The sequence below is a fragment of the Thermobia domestica genome, chromosome 18, assembly GCF_964235325.1.
Source record: "Thermobia domestica chromosome 18, izTheDome1.hap1.1, whole genome shotgun sequence".
Lineage (NCBI taxonomy): Eukaryota > Metazoa > Arthropoda > Insecta > Zygentoma > Lepismatidae > Thermobia > Thermobia domestica.
This window is the reverse complement of record NC_137471.1, coordinates 70,957,079-70,980,918: the sequence shown is the minus strand read 5'-3', so window position 1 is coordinate 70,980,918 and position 23,840 is coordinate 70,957,079. Positions and strand designations below refer to the sequence as shown.

The following is a 23,840-nucleotide window of genomic DNA, read 5'->3' as shown; positions in this document are numbered from 1 at the left end:
AGTAAATGAGCATTTTGCCATAATATAATAATGTAAACCGTATATTGTGCACCTAATAATTTGTAGCAATGTTAGATATCACAGTGATTTAATGGAGTATAAGTTTTTAGGCAAAACACACCTTCAAGAAATATAAGTTTAAAAAAAAATAAAAAAAGATGAAGCCAATGCATAAACACCCCGTATGTAGGAGAACTTTGAATTAGTTGACAATTATAAGTCCTATGTTTTGTCATTATCTCTTTTTCTCTCTCGGACAAGATAGCGTTCCGGGTGAATATTTGAAATGGATGTACTGCAAACATAACGACAGAAGCTACTAGTGTAAAATATTCTGCGATTGGTAACTGTTTCACAGGATGTTTTTATAGTAGTTCTTCATCGGGCCACTACTCGCTCAGTGGTTGCCAGGCTATATTACTAGTACTCATTTGTTCGAATCATTGGACATAAAGGACAAAATTTAGCGAAGTGCATTCTTATTTTCCTAGAATACAGATATCTCGTCGACCTGTACGAATTCAACATGTAAAATCTACAGTTGTAAAGTGGTAGTGTCAAGTTGAATCCCCGGAAGAGACGCAGAATAGCCAGTGTAGTAATGTAGCTTGGAATATAATTGAATTAAGAGATAGCGAACTTCGATCTAAAAGAAAAAAAAACTATTAGAAAGAAGCTAAGGGAGACGGAGATAACCGTAATTAATAAAGTGGTGGAATGAAGTAAATGGGAGAGCCCCGAGAAATCCCACGCACATGGTGTTTGTCCACTACAAATCACACTGCATGAGCTGGCATCGAACCAGACCCCACGCATCAGAGGTGAGTGCTTTACCACTGAGCTACCGCAGTCCCCTAAAAAGTTAGAAATATACACTCTGAAAGCTGTTGTGTTAACTGCACACCATATAAATAGCAGGCTTTTCCTGGTCAGTCAAATTTTTGTGTGCTGTATCACCCATGAAATTTATTATTACGAAGCAGAGATTGTCATTTTACAGAATGTGCACATTCAGGATTGTGAGGGCTCAGGGTTTGGCTCGGTATCCACTAATAACACTCGTGCTCACTTATATTCTGAGTTAGTTATTGACCTCAAGGTTGACTGAGCGATGATCAGCTTCGTGAGCTGTAACATCTATGCTACGAAGTAAATGAATTAGTTCTAAATCAGTGGTTCTCAACATTTTAGAATGTAGCGCTCCCCGTTATCGTAACCCAATCCACCCATGCAGAAAGCTGAACGTAAAACTTGGACGAAGCAATCTAAGAACCAGGAAAAGACTTCAGTTCTTAAAATCAGCCTTGAAGAATTTATATTATTATTTGTAAAGAAGTCTAATTTTTGACAGTTCGTAAAATGCTTAATGCCTTTCATTCAATAATATGAAAAAATAATAATAATAATAATAATAATAGGTGATGAAATCTCAAGCTCCCTTTAAATAGTCTATCGCCCCTTTTTATTCTAGCGCCCCCTTTGGAAACGAGAATGCCCGCCTGGGAGGCGTTAAGGCTCACATTGAGAACTTTTGTTGTAAATAATCTTCTTGCACTGTTTATGAGAAATTAAATCTTCAGAGTAACTTTCTACGTATATGCCTTGTTGGGTAATAAAGGCAAGTGAAATATAAGTTGGGGTTGGAGTTTAGGATCTCTTTCAGCACGGAGTCTACATGAGTTGTGGACCTACACGCGTAGAACCTGAATCATATGTGTTCCCACTGGGAATCGAATCCGGGTCTTTCCCATCGAGGACTGAAGTATAAGTGAATCACGTTGAATTGATGGAATGAGAAAAGTGGGATAGGAAAAGGGAACCCCGAAAAAACTCATTAGCACGATTCCACTCAAGCTCACATGGCCTAGTAACGAACAAGGATCTCTTTTTCAGCATTGGTAAGAATTCTCCCACCGAGCTATCATACCATTATTATATACTTTTAAAAAATGTTTCGTAACATAACACAAAAGCATGACGTTTTAAAGATATAGGCTCCCTTGTTTATTATGGCTAAAACATTTCACTTCAGGTGTGCGTGATCACTGGTTCAAATCTACTTCGAGTACAACGCCCTCGGAAAATGCAAAGAAGTTCAGATAGCACGTGGATAGCAAGTCCCGTCCTTGACTTCGGTGTTGAATACCGACGTCAAACAGAAATCAATTCAAAGTTGTCATTTGATCTTACTACTAGTTTTCGTACTGATTTTGCGTAGGTGATCCGCTTCGTCAGATGATCCGTGAGAAGCAATACTTCAAAGACATTGCACCGGATAAATAGAGGATATTATTGATCGAGGATTTAAATTTAAAATAAGCCCTCGCTATTCAATGACCTTCAACACAATATAAAGGAAAACTTTTGTTTTGTCTGAAAATGTAAATATGCTGTCGTTCCTTAATCCTTGTTATGTATGAGTTAGATCTAAACGTTTCAAAATCACACAGTGTTAAAGGTTGTGGAATCGCAAATGAGACGTAGCATGCGAGGAACATTATATTTGCATTCTGCTGTAAAGTGGCCGACTGCAACTGCACCAGTACGAGTAGACATGCAATTATTGCATTATTTTAGATCAAGACAAAGAAGGTAGTAAACATTATTAGGCACTTCGTCTCCTTAGTTGTTGTGCTTGAAAACTAAATGTAATGGATAATCTGTGGATTGAACACTGACATTTCTAAACTTGTGTCCGTGCGTCATGCTACTTTACTGTGTCAGTTCAACCTTCTTTTCCTTTTTTATCTTTTAATATAAATTTATTACCTCTTACGTCTCAATAGGATGTGTTTCACTTCAGTCCGTGGTCACGAAACTCTCTAACCTTGGGCAGCAAGTCATTGGCATTGCAATATAATTACCAAGTAGGATGAAATCTGAATAAATAACGTTCGCGATTCGTAATCGAGAGATTCTTGTTTCGAATTCATTGATTGGGCATCCTGACTGGAAGATGAAACGTAAATAAATAGCATTCACCGTTTGTAATCGAGTTATTCTGGCTTCAAATTCGTTGGCTGGCATCCTGACTGGAAGATGAAACGTAAATAAATAGCATTCACCGTTCATAATCGAGAGATTCTGGTTTCGAATTCGTTGGTTGGGCATTCTGACTGGAAGATGAAACGTAAATAAATAGCATTCACCGTTTGTAATCGAGTTATTCTGGCTTCAAATTCGTTGGTTGGGCATCCTGACTGGAAGATGAAACGTAAATAAATAGCATTCACTGTTCATAATCGAGAGATTCTGGTTTCGAATTCATTGGTTGGGCATTCTGACTGGAAGATGAAACGTAAATAAATAGCATTCACCGTTCGTAATCAAGAGATTCTGGCTTCGAATTCGTTGGTTTGGCATCCTGACTGGAAGATGAAACGTAAATAAATAGCATTCACCGTTCGTAATTGAGAGATTCTGGTTTCGAATTCGTTGGTTGGGCATCCTGACTGGAAGATGAAAGCTGAATAAAGAACGTTCATGGATCGTAATCGAGAGATTCTGGTCCTGATTCATTGGTTGGCAATCTAACTGGAAATTTGTAGGATTTTCCTCAGTTTTACCAACTGAATTCCATAAAAACTAATATTAAATATTTAGACCCTTGTTGACTTTCTTCGGAAAATCCTTCCCACGCTTTGTTTTTAATATTTTCAGTGTACTGTAAATAGCCTTGAAAAATATTTTTTCTTTAACTTCTCGAAACTAAAATTATATATTGTAAAGATCAGTGTTTCAATCTCGTTATAGGACTTCTATTTTGTAGAGTTCCAATACGTTATACATAAGTATTGAGAAGTGCATACGTGTCTTTGACGTGGGAGACCCGGGTTCGATTCCCGGCGGGAGATCGTGTGATTCGGATTCCACGTTAATCAGTAGGTCCACGTCTCATATAGCTTCGCTGCTGAACGGGATGTTAAAATCAACTCAATTCAAGTATGGGAAGCCATATAGAACAGGCCCTCACATTTGGTTCAGTGGCTATCGCACGCGACTTTGTTGCACAGGGTTTAGGGTTAGATTGCTGGTGGGAGAACCGTGAAATTTTAACGTATTACTGTGCTTCCATCTTAAACTATAGAACCAAAACTCAAATAGCCGCGGAGCAGAAAATAAATCTAAATTCCAAACAACCAACCAATCGTATAGGATGGCGATGTCCGTTTGCCTTCCTTTTGACAAGTGAGAGCAAGAAAGGTAAGAGAAAGCGAGAATAACTTTGTAATGGATTCTGTGTTCAGATGGAAAATAGGTCTCATCTCCTCCCTGAACTTTCTATTGAAACCAGAAGTAATAAAAAAAAAATCAACCCTTTCCGATTCCGGCCTTGATCATAGAGCGAAAACGGTAATGGATAGAAAGAAGCTGTTTTCTAAAACGGATTCAACGTTCTAAAAGCATGTTCCATTTCCATTTGTATCAGTTCGCAATTATGACAATATTCGCTTGCCTTGTAGTTTAGAGAGCATAACTTTGAAACGTCAAAATGAAGATTTCGTATATTTTTTATTGCATTTTGTGATGTCGAAATACCATTATTTACGCGAATATAAGAGCGTTTAAAAAAAAGAGAGAGAGAGAGAGAAGAAAGAAAATGCAGGACTAAGATTATTGAGGTGCGCTGATAATTGCATAATAAATTTTTGGACTAAATATACGTCTAACAGTAGTATTGATGAAAAATGAGGGAGTAGTGTTGAAGAGAAAATGAATGTTTTGATATAGCGTCATTGTTAAATAGCAAAGTAGTGCTATTGTTTGAATTTTCCGTGTAAAAATGGGTAAGGAGAACAAAACCAATAACCTTGATTTGAGAATTTTGGCAATGTAAAGTTCTGTTGTATATTGTTTAATTTTTCGGTTCATAACACAAAAATAATTTCAAGCATTTATGATAGACATAAATGGTGGTAGTGGCGGGTTTGCTTGTATCCATATCCATATAATAAACAGTCTTAAACCTGGCACAAATTTGAAGGAGGGGCTGGTATTCGAGTAAATATGGTAGATTTTTAAGGAAGAAAATATGTCTGTTTTCAAAGATATACGAAGATAATAATATATACAGCGAAACTCGAATAAGGCAAAATATATAAATTTAACTTTGCATTGCAATGAATATGTCATGGAATTATACCGCTTTGTTTTCTCTAATATTGTATTTTTTGCTTTTATAATATTTAAATTTTACACTGGATTCTTGTTTCAGCGTTTCGGAAGTTACAGTATTCATGTTCTATGCATTTTGATTTTATTATTTATTTATTCTTACAGAGGAGCTGGCGGGTTTGTGTGCTCCGTGGGGTCGATCTCTTACACAGACGAATTCAAACAACAGTGGCCCAATGAGGTATATTTATTATTTAATATTTAAATTTATTGTTACTGTTCTTTAACACATTCTTTTGCTCTATTATCATGAAGATTGGAGATTTCAAACAAAAGCCAGAATAAATCATTTTTAAGTAAAGAAAATAGTTCCAGTGAGTATTCTTTGTCTTGACAGTTTATGGAATGGGTTTAGAAGTGAACTGCTTAATTAATGTAGGAAGTTAAAACTGATCTCAATACAAGAGTTATTAAGATTAAATATAAGAAATTACAGAGCCAATCAAAACAAGGAAAAATGTATACGCACATTCACAAAAGAGGACTATATTGTGTATTAGTATAAGGGGTGCGTCATGAATAATTTTGGGGAGCACAGAAATATTCCAACAAATTTGATTTTTCGTCTAAATTTATTTTACAATTCTACCTGAAACTAAGTAATGCATTGGAAGTAGGGAAACTTTGTGGTACTGGATGACTCCCGTAAGTTTTCCATTTTTCATGCTCACATCATCTGCAATTTGGGGAGAGAAGACCAAAAATATTTCGCCTATCTTATTCATCTAAAACTGATTTATCTATCCATCTAATTCTAAGACTGTTTCATCGGAAATAGTTCATATTCCCTCCTGGGAATGATTAAAGTATTCAGAGGAAGGTAATAATAAATTTGTAGGGGGTATTGCTGTCAATTTTCATCCGTTATTTTTTTCTTTCCGAAGTACCACAAAGAACTGGTGAATTCTGCCAAAAGCTTCAATGTATTCTCCGTACTTCACTTGGGGGGTGGGGGGACAGGACAGAAATATTTTTACTGGATAATTATAAGAGAGTTTTTTATTCATTATGGGTGTGGGGAAAGGGGAGATATTAAACCTGAAAAAAAGAAATGCATTGGTTAAACTTAAAGATACTCACTACTTGATTTGGAAGAACGTACCAGAAAAACAGAGGGCACGTCATGGTCATTGGAGGGGATGTGCACCTCTGGTTAGTGCTAAATTCTATTACATTGTCACATGTTTAATGCATATTACAATTAAACACTATACAAGTTTCCTGCATTTATACAGTTGTTGCCGTTTGTCACATGTTTAATGCATATTACAGTTAAACACTATACAAGTTTCCTGCATTTATACAGTTGTTTCCGTTAGCGGCCAGATGCATAGAATATTACAACGACGAGCGATTGCTTGAAAAATTTGTTATACATTAATATAAGAGGGCATGCCGAAAGTTTTTATATACTACAATTCAAATATCGTTGCCGTACTGAAATGTATCACGTAAAGCGTATGTCCTTGAGTGGTGAAAAGTATAACTGCAGGTGGTTTGCTTGAAAATTAGAGGACTGGAATTGTAGATTAGGTTGAGCGTGTCAGTCGGCAACACTCGAGCTCGAGCGACGCAATTTTTGTGCAGTGATCTCTTACGATTATAAGTACGGTTTAACTCAAGAGCAGTGCTATGATCATTTAGAGAAGTGTTTTGGGGATTCTGCCGTTTCGTGCGCAACCGTTTTTATGGAATTTAAACGCGGCTGACAAAGCCTGACAGATGAGTTTCGCTCTGGACTCCGAAGCATCACAGGTATGGATGAAAAGTCGCAGCAGTACAAAAAAATCTTATGAAAGAGAATAACCATATCACATACAAGGAAATTCAGTCATCCTTGAAGATTGGATCAACTGCAGCCCGTCTATATTAAAATACTGTATTATCATGGTCTTTTCAAGAGTTGTTGTCTCTGGGTTGCACATGTGCTTATGCGTGAGCAAAAAGATGACTGCGTGGAGTGGTGCCGCTATATGCTTAAATTTCGAAGGGGCAGAGCAAAGGTATTTATAATATACAGTCAGATGATCGACGTACAGTGACAGTAGAGTGGTGCGTTACTTATTCCTTTCTGATTATCGTTGAAGCTTGAAGATCTGCTCACCGAAAGTCTCCACGGTCTCATTTTCTTCTTTGTCACGACAGTGCACGGCCAACACAGCAGCGACTTTGGAGTTTTATAAGAAAGTGGAGTCTGTATTCTATCCCACCCGGTTTATTCTTGAGATTTAGTTCCGTGTGACTTTGCCTTCTTCCCAAAACTTAAGAAAAAGATTCGAGAACGCCTTTTTAAATAATTAAAGTGGCCATCGCAGCATATAATAATGGAATTTCTGATATTGCAGAAACTAATTTGTGAAAATAGTTTACTCGTGGTTTTTAAGAATGCAGAAGTGTATTGTTGCTTGTGGGAACAATTTCGAGAAATTATAAAAGATTATATGTAATTAAATTGATGTGTCAAATAATATCTTAATACTTTCTGCATGACCCTCGTAATTAGAGGTAAATAACCTCATGGCTGATTGATTCTGCTTTATATTCGTATCCATTATCAAAGTTATAAAGGCGGGACTACATGTACGTGTACTCCGAACAACACCGAACAGTTAGGGTGCTTAGATCACCAACTTACATATCTCTAATCCTTCACAACTACACTCTCATTCAAAAGTGTAGATTATAGCATTATGACAAAGGCACTCTCATAAAATTGACTTCTATGAGGTTCAACTTCATTCTTCATTCACTCGTAGTATCAATGCGTCAGATTGTGGGCAGAAGTGTTTGCAGATTGAGGGTCACCGAATATCATCAAGTTAATACTGAGTGAGGGTAAGTGAGAGTAAATGAGGTTCTCAAACATCGAGTGCTGCAGATCCTTTCCGAAGTCGGGCGCTTAATCCCAGGATAATTCCATGAGGTTGAAAGGTCAATAGATGGTTTAAAATTAAAATTGAGGTTGAGTGTTACTTGGAGAAATGACTATTTCGTATCATAATATTTACTATAGCTCGGATTTTTTTTTTTTTTTAATCGTTCTATCAGTGTACGCATTCATTTATTCAACTATTGTATTTTTATATCATCCTTATTTGTGTAAATCATTTATTTTCCTTTCAGGGCTCAACATACCGCCGAAGATCAGGGGTATTCAAATAGTAACAGTGAACAAAGCAAAACATATTACATCGAGGACAATCGGAACAATGTGTCTGGTAAAAGAAGTCCAAGTTTACCACCGATAAATAATTCGGCAAATTATAATAGTGATAGGAGATACAGTGAGGAGAAGGTTCCGCAGTTTTATCATTGTGACAATGATGAGGAGACTTCTGGGTACATAAGTGATAGTAATGATCGAACTTCCGCTGGGAGTAGTGCTAATGGGAATGGTTGGTGTAATGGCTACACTGAGGAGCAATATAGTAACGGGCAAAATCATAGTGAGTGGTCATATATTCCAAGGACTCCACAGAAAGCCGTAAGATTTAGAGACATGTCAGATCATGCCCGACAGTCGAGATCGCTGACCAGAAATAATAATTACTCCGAATCATACAATGGTAATCTTCCAAATAATCATCATCCATATCCTTCCCGGCATGCACCGTCCCCATCTCCTCCTCCACCGCCACGCGATATGAACCCTAGAGAACAAGTTTCTCTTCCAGATATGTATACGGATAATCGTTATTTAGAAAAATATCAGTGGTTACAGGATATGGAAAGACAGCGCGAAGAATCGCGAGTGAAACGTATGCTTGAGCGAGAAGACAGGAGACCCAAATGGGGTGATCGTGGTGTGGGAGTTGGACATTTTTGGGAACCTACAACGCCAGGTGCGAGGCTGCCTGAAGTCAATACCATGGAAGCTCCTGGTTGGTTGGAAAGAGGCTTAAATAGGCTTAATAATGGAGGTGAACCTCCTCAGGTATTAGTGATTAACCATGATTCTAAAGATGATGGTCGGACAACTCCTGGAAATAGTGCCTTTTCAAGTGCCAGCAGTACTCTATCCAATCAAGAGGCTCAGAGGTAATACTTTTTTTTATTACTTTGTTTATAATTTTAAAGTGGTTGAGAAAAAATAGTTTTAAAATGTGGTAAAGCTAACTTTTGTTTTTAACACTTAAAAGGCTATTCTTTATATTATGGTGTGTCCAGCTGATCTTAAGTTCCTTTCGGCCTATTTGTGAGTAACTACTTGAAACAAATTACTCTGTAACGACTGTAAGTATCAGTTTTAACTCAAGAGATCAAATCAAAAGTAATTTTTGCACTGGTAGTTTAAATTTTGTTGTGAATCAATAACACTATTTCTCGAAAGTTTTGGACCCTGGCACAATATTTAAACTGTAAAGGAAAGTGTGTCTTCTTACCGTGAGAATACACGATGTTTTTCACAAGACAATATCCAAATTTGGCGCAATGACATTGTACATTAGAAGTATATGTTTCACATTGTCATAGCTATTTTCGATGAAGCTGCTTCAGAATTTTATGGGATCTTTATTTTCATTTATTCTATCGGTTATTTTTCAATAAAAAGTCGTATTTTTATGGCACACGAATTTACCACAGAACAGCCATCAAAACACAGTGATTGTAGACTATTGTAATCTGAGTTAAAAACTACTTCACGTTGAGTCCAGAAGCATAATAACGTAGATTATCAGGAAAGATCCGTGGTACATCTTCAAGAGAAAAGTGAACATTCAATAGTGAGCGGTCTCGATTCGATTCCTGGTGGGTGGCCCCGCGTGGCGTAGTCGCTAACACTCTCGCCTTTGGTGTGAGCGATCCTGGGTTCGATTCCCAGTGGAGACACTTGGTCGAAAAAGTGTAACAGCTTTTTCAGGCCAACCATCTTTAGTGAGGTTTTTCCTGGAACGGTACCACGCAAATGCAGGAATGGTACGTAACATAATGGTCCCAGGCCGCTTCCCTCCTTCCCCAGTCCTTTCTTCCTTCTCTTTCATGGGATAGTGTGCTCGCCGTGGGACATCATCCCTCATATACGTAAAGGGCTAAATGGCCTTAGATGCCGACAGCCCAGAAATATAATTCCCTAATTCGATTCCCGGTGGGAGAACACAAAAAATTTAATTTCATAATCATTCGTTTTCATTAATTGTCATCCTCTTTAGCTTGAAGGGCATAACTGTGAGGCGTTAAATTAAAAAAAAAAAAAATTCAACAACGAAAGCTAGATTAATGTTCTAGGTCAAAACAAAAAACGGAATTAAAAAACAAGTGAAATCACGTTTTGTTTATGCAAAGTAAGAAATTATATGCATCAGAATTCCAAACATGCCAATGATCTATAACTTTTTTTTTCTTTCTTTTTCTGTAACCTATTTTACATTTACAGCAAAATTAATCTTACAGTGCCTCTTCGGTTAATGGTTTGATATTATTTCAAGAATTCGTGCTGTTTTCTTCATCAGTCACAATGTATGTTGAAAAACTAACCTGATTAAATCAAAAGAAAGTTAGTTTTACTATTAATTTGATAATAGTGTTCCAGATATTTACCTTATTAAATTACCTTATACTCAATACTTATTCAGTTCACATGCATCTTCTGTATATAAATACTGACAATTCTCAAGAATAAAGTTTTATTAAAGACTGAAAATTACAATACAGTTGTAAGTAATGTAAAGAAAGTTTTTTCTTCTGTAGTTGTGTATGTAACTTCATTCCATTGGTATAGCCCAGTGTTTCTAAACCACTTCTCTAAATGAGGACAACTTTTCTTAGTCAGTATGTTCCATAAACCACCCTATTATTGTCCATTCGGAAGCAAATGTATCATCTTTTTTTATGTTCTGAGCATATACGAGTTGTTTTAACACGTTAGCCGCCAAGCCAAATTTTGGGGGTATTTTGGACCCCACTATTTGTGCATCAGAATTATGCACATGGCGGCCAATGTTCCATTTATTAGACTTGCTAATACGATCAAAGGACTTATAGAACAGCTATGTCCGTCTGTCTGTCTTTCAATAAGTATCAGAGCAAAAACGGTGAGAGATTTGTAGCAGTGGTTTATTTGGAATAGATTCAGCGTCCCACAAATAGGTTTTTGTCATCCGTTAACCCTCTTAAACCGGAATTGGTAGAAATGAGGTATTTCCGTTTTCAACCTTGACCACCATAGAACAAAAACGGTAATAGATAGCGACAAACTGTTTTCTGAAATCGATTCAACGTCCCAACAATAGGTACCATCTCTACTTCGTCAACCCTGTATTCATAAAGGAAGTGATACTACTATTTCCAGTTACTACGGTGCTCATAATAAAACAAGAACGGCAAGATGTAGCAAGAAGCTGTCTGTCGGAATTAATGTATCATTCCAAGAATACGTTCCATTTTCTCCGTTCGCCTTTGGTGCGAGCGATCCCGGATTCGATTCCCGGTGGGGACACTCAGTCGAAAAAAATGTAAAAAGTTCTTTCAGACCAGGTATCTTCAGTGAGTTTTTTCCTGGGTTTCCCTCATTTACACCAGGCAAATGCCGAGATAGTACCTAACATAATGGACCCACACCGCTTCCTTCCTTCCTTTTCATCGGATAGTGTGTTCGCTGAGGGACATCATCGCTCATATATGTGACGGGCTAAATGGTCTCAGATATCGACAATCCAGAAATCTAATTCCTATTCCTACTCCGCATTTTCTCCATTAACTCTCTATTCAGACTGGAAGTGTTAGAAATTGATTTCCGGTTTCAACGTTGATCACCATAGAATACGATAATAAATAACGACAAGCAGTTTTTTTTTTTTTTTTTTCGAATATTTTCAGCGTCTGAAGAGAATATACTTACCTTCATTCACATCTCTCTTCTGGAAGTGATAAAAGTTTACTACTATTTTCAGTTTCAATATTGATCTCCATTAGAGCAAAAACTTAAAAAAAAAAAAAAAAAAAAAAAAAAAAAAGTCTTAGGGTTTTGATACGGATTTAGTGTCCGAGAAACAGTTCTATCTTTGATTTTACTCTATTATTGCAACCGGAAGTTATGGATGTACTATTTCTAGTTTCACTTTTGAATTCACGTAGTTTGGAAACCTACCGTACTTTGACACTGTAAAACAAAATTCACATATCTTATATTGAAATTAATAATAATAATAATAATAATAATAATAATAATAATAATAATAATAATAATAATAATAATAATAATAATAATAATAATAATAATAATTAAAGACGAGATTATATCATAGAGTAGACAGGCCAATAAATTTGATAAAATGTCAGTCCTGTAGGACAGTGAAAATTTCTTATATAATTTCCAATTTGAGTACACTTGACCTTTTTTTTAACGTTCTGTTTAAGAGAACTACAAGGACAGACCTCTCAGGGACCACTTGTGATCCGTGGATCAAAGTTAGAGAAACGCTGTCAATCTAAAAGTAGATTAGAAAACCGTATTTTGACCATATCCGCAAGAATCATGCCTTTATAATTCGTAAATAGGGAAATGATAAATCAGCCAAATTATTAAAAGCGAATTTCAAATTTAGTAATTCCAAACGTACTTTTTACTTGACATCTGAATAAATTAAATCTTTGATGAAGCCAAAATTAAACTACCTGTCACTAAAGCTTACGAAAGACGTTGGCCGACTGATGACGTACGTTCAATAGAATCATGTATAGTTAGCACATCGTTTCTCAAGACTTTCTAGATGAAAATTCACTATCTCTTAATTCTGGTTACTCCCTAACTACCTTACGATTCTCAGTCATGATCGAAGATTCTGTGCTCTTTCCGAATTCGAACCTAAGACCACTCGTGCTACCATTTGACTAGACAGGAGCACAATATTTAGTAGAGTTCCTTAGCAATTATTTTAAACCATCACTGTCTCCTGTTTTACTACATAATTTTTCTTAATGTGGAAATGAAAGCTGCAATCATTTCACTGTATTGATGTAATCTTTCAATTTTTTAGACTTCGGTTTACCAGTACTGCTTTATATACGAGATATGATCAAAAAGTATGGTGAATCATTTTATTTGAATAAAGTAATAAGCTTATATGAAATTTGATTTAATCTCCTTCAAAATACTGTCCTTGGCTAGCAATGCATTTATCCCAACGTTGAATCCATGACTCGAAGCGCTTTGTAAGGTTTCTCTTGGAAGGGCGTTCAGCTATTCTGTCATTGCCCTCTCAGTGTCAGGAATGGTATCAAAACGTTTTCCTGCTATAAGCATGGTTTTAATTTTTGGAAGAACCAGAGTCGCATGGTACTAAATCTAGTGAGTAAGGTGGACGTGGATAGACAGGAACACTTTCCGGCCAAAAACTCGCGGATAAAAAGCAAGGTGTGTCACGGTGCGTTTTCGTGGTGAAGAAGGAAGCCATTTGGCCATTTAATCGACAGTTAAAATGCTTTTCACGGACCAATTACGAGATGTTTAGTTTGTCGAAAAGCTCTCGAATATTCATTGTTCTGTTTGAACAAATTATTTGTGCCACTTTTTAACGTTTTCATCTGTTCTCGACGTCGAAGGATATCTCGATCGTTGCTTGATTTCAACCGACTCCTTGCCGCTTTTGAATCGCTCATAAACAAACTTCAACGCCACCGCTTTATCGCCATACACTGATTTTGACATTTTGTGAGCTGCTTTGACACTTTATTTTGCAGCTTAGAACAAAACTTAATGTTGGCGCGCTACAGACAATCTTAACACGTGCTCACTTTTCTGCCTCTGGAAACTTAACTAACATGTCACAACTTGTTCAAACTCGACATTGATTATACCAAAGGTTTAGACTACCAGGCTTACTAGTTGAAATGGATACAACATCGATAGATGGCACTGTGCGGTTACATTCACCGTACTTTTTGATCACACCTTGTATTTATCTTATCTGTCCGGCAGACAAAAAAATCTCAAGAACGACTTGATGTATCACCATCAAATTTGGTTAGGATGTAGATGGTCAGATGTTTGGAATCGAGTTAGTTGATGGAGGTGAAATTATTTAGACTAGAAGTGGTAGAAATAAAACAATTCCGATTTTAACATTGATCATTATAGAGCAAAAACGATAAAAGATAGCAAGAAGCTGTTTACTGCAATCAGTTAAATGTTCCAAAGATATTTTCCATCTCCGCTCTAATTTCTCTACTGAAACCGGAAGTGGTAGACATCTACTGTTTCTTCCTGTTTCAATATTGAATAAGAAAATATCACGCAATATAAACCAAACTCCTTTGCGTGGTGTACACGTGACACTCTTACTTATTTACGTCAGAAGTTGATTGACTAAATTGAGAAATATATGAGTTTCAAATGTTTAACCCTTTCAGACTTCGGAGAATTAAAAAGAAAATCGTCAGATGACAAGATATCCAATTAATAGTACAATCTGGTATCCATCTAAGGTACCAAATGTTCTCACTAAAACATTCTATTATAAAAAAAGTAAGAAATAACATGATAAACTTCATGTTCATTGGAATGGACGTTGAGTCTGAAAGGGTTAGGTAATTCATGACTAGGGTACAGTAACCGTCTCCCTGACTTAAGTAGTACGCAACTTCGGACAGTTCGCAGTTTTGTAATCTCGAAAATTACAACTACTATCCCATATGAACATTGTTACTGCTTTGCGTCTTTGACGTCCATTGCAGTATGTAACGACTGTATGCGGAATATACATTTGTCTGTATAAAGGAATATATATATATATAAACAAATCTTTATAGATAAATTATATTTTTTCACTCTTTTGTAGTTTGTATCCGAGTAATTACTGCTGCTAGGTGTTTCATTTATAAAGTAATAGTGTAAATAATACATAATGATGTATATACAAACTAGGGATGGCCAAAATATTCCTGAATTTTTCTTAATTCCAGAATTTTCTAAATTCTGGATATTTTCCGAATTTCGGATTTTTTTTTTTTCGATTTTACTTTACGAATTCCGGAAAGTAACAATTCCAGGATCTGGCCATCCCTAATGCAAACATACAATACTAATAATAAATATGCCTGCTTCTAATGAAGCTACACTTAAGTAATTTACAAATTCAACTTACGTAAAATTCATGTTATGCAAAAGTTTATGGAACGCATTAACTTATACGTAAGTCTGGAGATTACTGTATAAAAAATCTATTGTGCATATTTATTTCAATTCATTCATTTATTTACGTTACTGTGAAGATCCAATGAGACCTACTTTCTTCAATGAAACTTCATTCCACGTTAAAAAATTGTGTATATAAGAGAGCCGTGCTAAACATGTACCTAGGTACACAGTTTTCGTAACGTTTGTTTCATACTAGATGCTAATCGATAGAGTAGTATATGACAGAAAGTATAAAATACTCGGTATGAAGGGTGTTGACCTTGCGTTTAATTGTGAATCAATAGCCGCAATTGTATATGAATGTTTCGCACCACGCAGTCGTATATATTTACGTGTTCTTGTACTTATTCTGATGTGGAGTAGGACTTCGTAAACAAAACATGTCACGCTATATTGTATTTTTTCTGATACTATCATAACTTGTCACCTTGTAGGAATGCCTATAGTTTTTACTTCGTAATCAGAAATTATTAGTTTCAATGTGTATTGGTGAAAATTCGATATTCTTCACGGTTTTAGTCTGTTGAATCAAATGATACAATTTATTTAGTTTGAATCATAAAAATGAAAACCATTGTAATATCGTGATCGTAATTTACGTAGTATAGTTTTCGTGCCTTAAGCAAATGCCTTTTCCAACTTCCAATCACGCGATTTGAGAACTGTAGAACGTCTAGTTCAATGCCAGTACGTTTAACAGTCGTAATTGTACAATCATGTTCATAAAAAGTAAATCTCTAGAACTTTATCCATAGGTAGGATTGGGATAACTGAATTTCATAGAATGCGCAAAACGGAAGTGACGTTCAACAAGACGTGCAGTGGACGTTGCCACTACTAATTGTTACACTGGTAGAAATATCAGGTACAAGAAAGAAGAAAAAACAAGAAACAAACGAACCAAATAGCAGAAAATAACTCAATGTCAATGTAACTGATATTTTCAGCATTGCATAACGTTAATTTAAGGATTTCTTTATTATTATTATTATTATTATTATTATTATTATTATTATTATTATTATTATTATTATTATTATTGTGTCAATCAACAAAATTCATTAATTCCTCACGTAGGTCAGAGATCAAGAATAGTAACTTATAGTGATCTTTATTGCATGGTAACAGCGTTTGTGTGCCGATAACTTTGTATCCAATCATGTTGTTATTGGCGAAGCTGCCAATGCACGGGCACTGGACTGATTCCAAGTTCGATTCCCAAGCTTGGTTATTACGTTGGTATCCTTTGCCATCCGCAGTAATCATAATAAACTGAAATCCCGCCGAACAGTAGTGGCAACAACTGATTTAAATTGTTACCAAACTTACCGTATTTAAGTTAGTTACCAAACTTAACCTATCCCAAGAAATTTCACCGAGAAAGAATGACCTTGCCATTTTCTTATTGTTATTCTAACGGTCATTGTTTTTCTTTCATGATTTAGTCACTGCAAAAATAATTACATTATTTAAGTTTTTCGGAACACTTTTATTTGAGTGTGGGTAAATCAGACAGTCTTACTTGAGCCATGTTTCTCCTCGTGTTGTTGGCTGCAGTTGGGGTTGCATGTACTTATGTGAACTGCACGAATGGGCTTGTGCAATTCATCTTCCATCGCTTCTACAAATAGAGACAACAGTCACATTTTAAAGGAGTGTTGTATTATATGTACTTATATGTGTGTTATAAACAACTCTTCATCTCTTCTGACAAAAGAAAAGTTCGCCATTTGCTATGATGCTATGACGCATTTTACGTACCTTCTGTTCTAGTGTCTTATAGGATAAGACAAAGTACTTAATAAAATTCCTCCCCCTACCTCCCGGAAATTGAATTAACGGAAACATCGTAATTGACTGATTGATTGATTTTGAGTTTAACGTCCCTTTCAGCAGCGAAGCTATATAAGAGTGGATCTACTGATTAATGTGGAATCCGAACCACATGAGCCCCCGCCGGGAATTGAACCCGGGTCTCCCACGCTAAAGGCACATACGTTATCCGCTTAGCCACGAAGGAGCTCTAACATCGTAATCAATCTTGATAATAATGTTAACGTGGTAAATAAATTTTAATTCGTGGACGTAATAATAAGTAAAAGAAGTCTGAAAAAGTTGAAAAATAAAAATAAATAAATAAATAAATAAAATAAAATAAACAGTTTCGTTGCATATTATGAAACTACGGTAGACTTCCAAACTATGCGAATTCAACACTAGTACCGGAAACAGTAGATTTATAACTTTCGTTGCAATAGTGAGATAAGGTCAGAAATGGAACCTTTCTTCGTACACTGAATCCATATCAAATAGTTTCTCTCTACTTCTTACAATTATTACTGTACACAAATCAATATTGAAACCAGAATTTGTACTAGATTTTACTACTTCCGATTTCAGTAGAAAAATAATAGCTGACGTAAAATCTGCTGTTGCGATCCTAAATTCATATCAAAATCCCATTTGTCGGCTCCTATTACAGTTTTCGCTGTATGGCAATCAGTATTGAAAAACTGAGTCTTGTACTTTTTTTTTCTCTGTGTTTACTTGTAAACTCATGTCCCTGCAAACATTTAATAAGACCTCTGCGTTTATTTCTATTGTTCTCCTATCATCGCCTATCAGATTTACATCACCAGCATATTGTGACACCTCTTTTGAATAAAATCTACATGTTTCTTGTCGAATTCTCATTATGATTCCAATGCATTATTAAGGCAATAAAACAATGAGAGAGAAAGGTATAAGCAGCGGAGAAAGGATGGAAAACACAGTTATATCCTTACGTGCCGTATTCGCCGCGTCACTCTTTATTTTCTTTGAAAATAATTGAAAAAAAAACTACGATTTATTCACCGATACAGATAATTATTACTTTAATTTCAATATGTTTTGGTTTTTCTGTGTTATTTGGTGGTTTCTTGCTTCCTCACGCTATTCAAGATCATTCTAGTTACGTACAGTCCATTAATAAATTTGAATACATTCCCTCTGTTTGTTGTTTCAGTGTAGATGCTACAGACATTCCCAAACACACGTGCGTCCCGATTATACGTTTAATTAAACATAGATAACTCTACATATATTCCTTGGAAAAATATCACTTTATATCTTTAAAAATACGTGTATTATATGCTGCAGATATATATATATATATATATATATATATATATATATATATATATATATATATATATGCAAGCAAATACAGTATTTGTGTTCAGATGTCTGCTTTCCTGCTAAGAGTTTGAACTTACAGTGTAAAAGACGTCGATGATATTCAGTCTTATGAAAGCAAATAGTAAGGTATCTTAGTACATTATGCTTTCCCTGTCATCCTTATTTTTATCTTACATTTATCTTGATAACGCTTCGGATCACAGCAAAAATCCGCGAGAAAGGATTTTTCTTTTCAAGGTTGATTATTACTTGTTCTTCAGTTTATAACCTTACCACCACTTCTTGGAAGATTATGTATCGAAGGTTAGTATAGTGGTGTACTCATGTCCAAAATGATTGTCGCGTATCTATAACTGTCTTGTTGTGGGAATATAATTTGATAGTGATTTCGGAGGGTACTTCTAATACTGTTACCATGGTTATAATCGGGAAATGTATATTTGTGATAAATTTCATAGGAAAACAATTATAAATACGAAAATTAGAATGAGTAAAACAAAATGTTGCTAAATGGACAAGAAAATTTTATTTTCGTTTTATTGTTCTTATTTACTGCTCTTTTGACATGAAATTTATCACATACATGTCTTTGCCGATTATATACATACTAACATTATAAGAAATACTGGGCGAAATCGTTATCAAATTATATTTCTACAAGAGAATATTTAGAGATATCCGGCATTCATTTCGGACATGACTATACATTTCATATTAGTTTGTTTCTCATTCGAATCTTATAATATTAAAAATGTAATTTAATATTTAATGTAATTTTCTAATGCTTATATACTCCTTTGATCTAGGACCTTTCTTCGTGGACAGAATGCTCCTTTAGATCCAGATATATTGGCAGAAAGGGAAAAGAAACGACAGCGTGCACTGGAACATCAGAAAGCAATTCGAGAGCAGGTAAATACTTACATAATCGTCTTTCAAAACTGTAATAATGATAATATCTTAAGGATAATATTATATAGGCCCTATGTCTTCGTTCGTACTATAAAATGTTGTCCCTTTTGAGTATTGTGTCCTACTGTAATAGATCGTCAATTTTTTTTTTCAAATGCTAATAAGCAAGAAATAAATTTAAAAAAAAAATTGTAAATGTTTATTGTTCATAAGTAATCATATATCACCTCATGTGTCGTGATGGATCACATGAAGAAAAATAAACTACATATCAATCCTGAGGAAGTAGCTTAAGGCTCTTCACTACAGCGAAATTAAACTACCGCTAATTTTAGAGTTTTTCTGTAATATCTTCAAACCAAATAAAAATACTCGAAAAGCAGAAACGTAGTGAACTAGATAATAAGATTTTGCATGTGATACCGTTATCACAACTCATCTATCTGCTTTTGATTTGTAACTATAGAAAGATTTAGCATTTTTTGCGGGTTCTGTAAATAGCGGGATACTAAAATGGATAGGTGAATTGTGGTAAAGATATCACATGCAAAATCGTATAGTCTAGTTCGCTACGTTTCTACTTTTCGAATATTTTTATTTGTTTTGAAGATATTACAGAAAAACTCTAAAATTAGCGGTAGTTTAATTTCGCTGTAGTGAAGACCCTTAAGTCAAAAAATAATACGAAAAAAAAAAAAAAGCGCATTCGAAAATCAATTTCTGAAATATTTAACATTTACTTGATGAATATAAAAGTAGAAGCAGCAAAGGCACATCTTTCAGGTTAAAAAAAATCGTTAGAGTGATCAAATTGTATATAATTCCTGTTTGGAATTTCTAGTTTGTTTTTAATTTAAGAGAGATATGGAGCCACACAGTTACACTCCCATTGTACTAGTAATGTGATTCATTCAAACTTTTTACATCCCACAAATATTTAAATGGTAGTTGCCTTTTGAATCATGACTAATTTAATGTAGAAAATTTCATTCATTTTATTTTAGAAGATAAGTTTGAAAGAATCCCTTATAAACAGCATTTTTCTTTTTAAATATAAAATACATAGGGTTGAGTGACAAGCGTTGTTGCATTAAAGAAATTGGAGTAGCTTTCTAAGTTAGTTTAATTGCTTTCTTGCATTCAGAGACGCAAATTTATTCTGAAAATCGTTTACCCTTTTCCTAAATTCGCCTCTAAATGAGCTTTCTCGAAATTGAGACCTACTGTAGCAAAAGCGCTTTCGCATATTCGCAGGGACGTAGCCAGTTCTGAGTTGGGGGGGGGGGGCATATTTGCAAATGAAATAACTCCCATATATATAGTGTACTCTTAATAATTTGCGGACTCTTTCCCGCTCAGCCGCAATGTTGCTAGTACAGATAAGGGTCTAAGTAGTCGACATTCTATTCTCTGTTTTGGCAGAATCGTTGTTGAACATAAAAATAAGAAAGTAAATACCTTCTCATAAAACAATTAAAACAAAGTACTATGTTGCAAAGCCCAGCAATAGGGGAGAGGCATCCTCCTAGCCTCTGAGCCGAATCGACCTTTAAGTTTTGCCTTAGTCGGTTACAGAAAGTGCATTCACATAGATTTTTAGCGCTCGGTACCTCAAGTCGACTATAAGACTCTGAGCATTCTAAGGGCTGGAAGAACCTCGCAATATTAACGAAGATGACCTCCGGCCCCTAAAGTTACTGATTTTATTACTGTTCATTTAGCGTTTAAGGAGTAACCTGTAAATGGACTTAGAAAATAACCTTTTCTTAGAAGTATGAATAATTTCAGTTTACTGTGAATATTTTTTTTCATTTATTGTCGGATAAAAACAATTTGTAACATATAATTTTAAATAAATATTTGAGAGGGCCAAGCCAAGATTTGAGGAGGCCGGTTCCCCCCCCCCCTTCCCTCACTTAGCTACGTTCCTGCACATTCGTTAACCTTAGATTCACTACTATCATAAAAAGTTTGATGCTTCCTTCTTAAATTAGTCTGAATTAGCTCCTAAATTGTCTTCCTCGAAGTTAACCTCACTCTCAGAAACTGTAAATGTATTCAATTTCGTAACAATGTTGTTTCATTCTCAAGGTATAATTTACTGTCAAAAACTAATATTTCTTCTTTAAAATGTAGGATGTTAGCATTTGACTTGAAGAACGATATATATTGTTTCCATGTCGGACCAAATTAATGTGTGAAAAAAATGGGCTCAATCGAAGAATATTTAACCGACCCCCAAGCGACCTAAACATCTGAATGCATTTACAATGTATAGTATATGGCAAAAGTTTGTAATAAACTCTTGTAACTTAAAAATGGCTGAGGGAAAGGAATCATATCTTGGATAGAGGTTGTAGAAGTAGATCCATACCTGATACTGAGTAGTAACCGAGATGAGGCATATCTTTACATCCATCATCTTGGATTCGGGCACAAAATTTTAAATAGAAATGACCTCGTATGATATATCATTTTGAGATAGCTTTTGACGACAAACAGACGTCTGCCTTTATTTTCTACTTATCTCTGAACATGTAATAATTACCAACTATGGAAAATAAAAGCTCCGAAGTAATAAAACTTAATATTCTGTGAGTTTATATCTCTGTACGGGCTGCAGATTTATAAGATTGTTGAATAGTTTCCCTTATTTGAATTAAACCATAAAGTAAAGAAACAAATGCACATGCCCATCTACTTGGAAAGAAGATGTGAACTTTCAACGTGGGTTAAATATATTGAAAAGCATTGTGGTGGTGAATCATGTTGCAGAGAGAGGTGTGAAACTGATACATGAATACGGGAACATTTTAACAAAGTACGAAAAAGAGAAACAATACATATTGCAGATAGTCAGTGAACACAGAAAAAAGTATCCAGATGCTACAAAAATTGGCTAGTTATCCACAGCCTTCAGCTTTCTTTTATTATCATTTTAAACATTCATTATATTATTTATGTAATTTCATTTCATATAAATAATTTCAATATAGGCTGGTGTGTATTTCGACGGGATGTAATTATATAACACCATGTATAATTATTTCCTTGTTACATGTATGTAATAGTTTATTAATATTTCAGTAATCTATAAAGAAAAAAAAAACAATATTGAAAGATAATAAACTATTATTTCAAAGCTAAAAAGAATTAAATGACCAGAGATAAGTTGAAAATATAGGAAGATATGTTTTTGTAATGAAAGGTTACCCAAAAACGATGTCACAAAACATCATTTCCATTTAAAATTTTTGGTCCAAATACAAAATTGAGAACTTCAAAATGGCTGCCATCATGCTATTTCTCAGGGTCAGATGTGGATTACTTCCAATCCCTGTATCCAAGATTTAATCCTTTCCCTTCAGCCGCTTTAAAGTAAGAAGGGTTTATTCCAGACTTTTCCTATATATTAACATATTAGATATGCATTCAAACTTTAGGTCCCTTGGGGGTCGGTTAAATATTCTCCGATTGAGCCCATTTTTTTCATGGATAAATTGAGTCCGACATGGAACCAATTTAGGGGTTGGGAGCAAAGAAATTCGAAAAAAAAAATTCGCTATGTAATATATATATATATATATATATATATACCATAGATGTTCATTATGTTCATTTTACTCCGACCTCACTCACCCTCGTCCTCGCGAAGGGAATTATCCATCGCCCTCGTTCACCCTCGCCCTCGCGAGAATGGTTGTCCATCGCCCTCGCTCGCCCTCGCCCTCATATCATTGAGGATGACGTTATTTGAGGGTGAGGAATCTCTCGCAAGGGCCTCCCTCACGAAGATCAAATCCTCAATTTTCCAGCCTATTTTGCTGAATTATTTTCTTAACATACGTCCTATACAAAGAAAACTAAACATACCATCGCATAACTTATTCCGGATCACCTAAAATGGAACAAATCATTGACTACTCCACGCTTAATATTACCATGAATATGTTCAGATAAAATTTGAATAGAGTTTCCTTTACATTTTTTCGGTGGAAACTCGATTACAATTCCAACAATAACACCCTTTGTAATATGTGGTGTATATATAGTTCTTATGTGCAAAAATCATTGACCCATTTTTTTAATATTGCCTTTGTGTGTAGAAGTTAGTTTCTATTTTTACTAAGGTGATGAGGAAGACACCTCTACTAAATTCAAAGAAATCTCTGCGTCAGCACAGGACGAAGTGTCATTTGCCCCTTCCCCTAGCGACACCATATTGCGGCAGCTTCAGATCGGAGAAACCTTTCACTACTCTCCCAAGAGCCCGTCGTGAATCCAGTGCTATCCTGGATTCCTGTCCTAGATTACCTGTAGGCGTTATAGCTGCAGATAAAAACTTTTCTTCGGGTACCGTAAATTGAAGGTTCGTTCTGAAAACCTTTCCAAGAAATGCGTGTTGATTGGTGAGTAGGTAATATTGTCTATTGTCTAA

At 35.3% G+C, this 23,840-nt stretch overlaps 1 protein-coding gene across 2 annotated transcripts in view; it reads left to right on the top strand.

Annotated features, from left to right (window-relative positions):
• The window catches only part of LOC145675580 (uncharacterized), a 162,465-nt gene that overhangs the window by 103,331 nt on the left and 35,294 nt on the right, over positions 1 to 23,840 (top strand). For both annotated transcript variants that reach the window (XM_081746103.1, XM_081746102.1), the window contains exons 4-6: positions 5,281 to 5,356; positions 8,299 to 9,213; positions 19,297 to 19,402. In XM_081746103.1, coding sequence (XP_081602229.1) covers positions 5,281 to 5,356; positions 8,299 to 9,213; positions 19,297 to 19,402 — 1,097 coding nt within the window. The remainder of the gene's footprint in view (positions 1 to 5,280; positions 5,357 to 8,298; positions 9,214 to 19,296; positions 19,403 to 23,840) is intronic.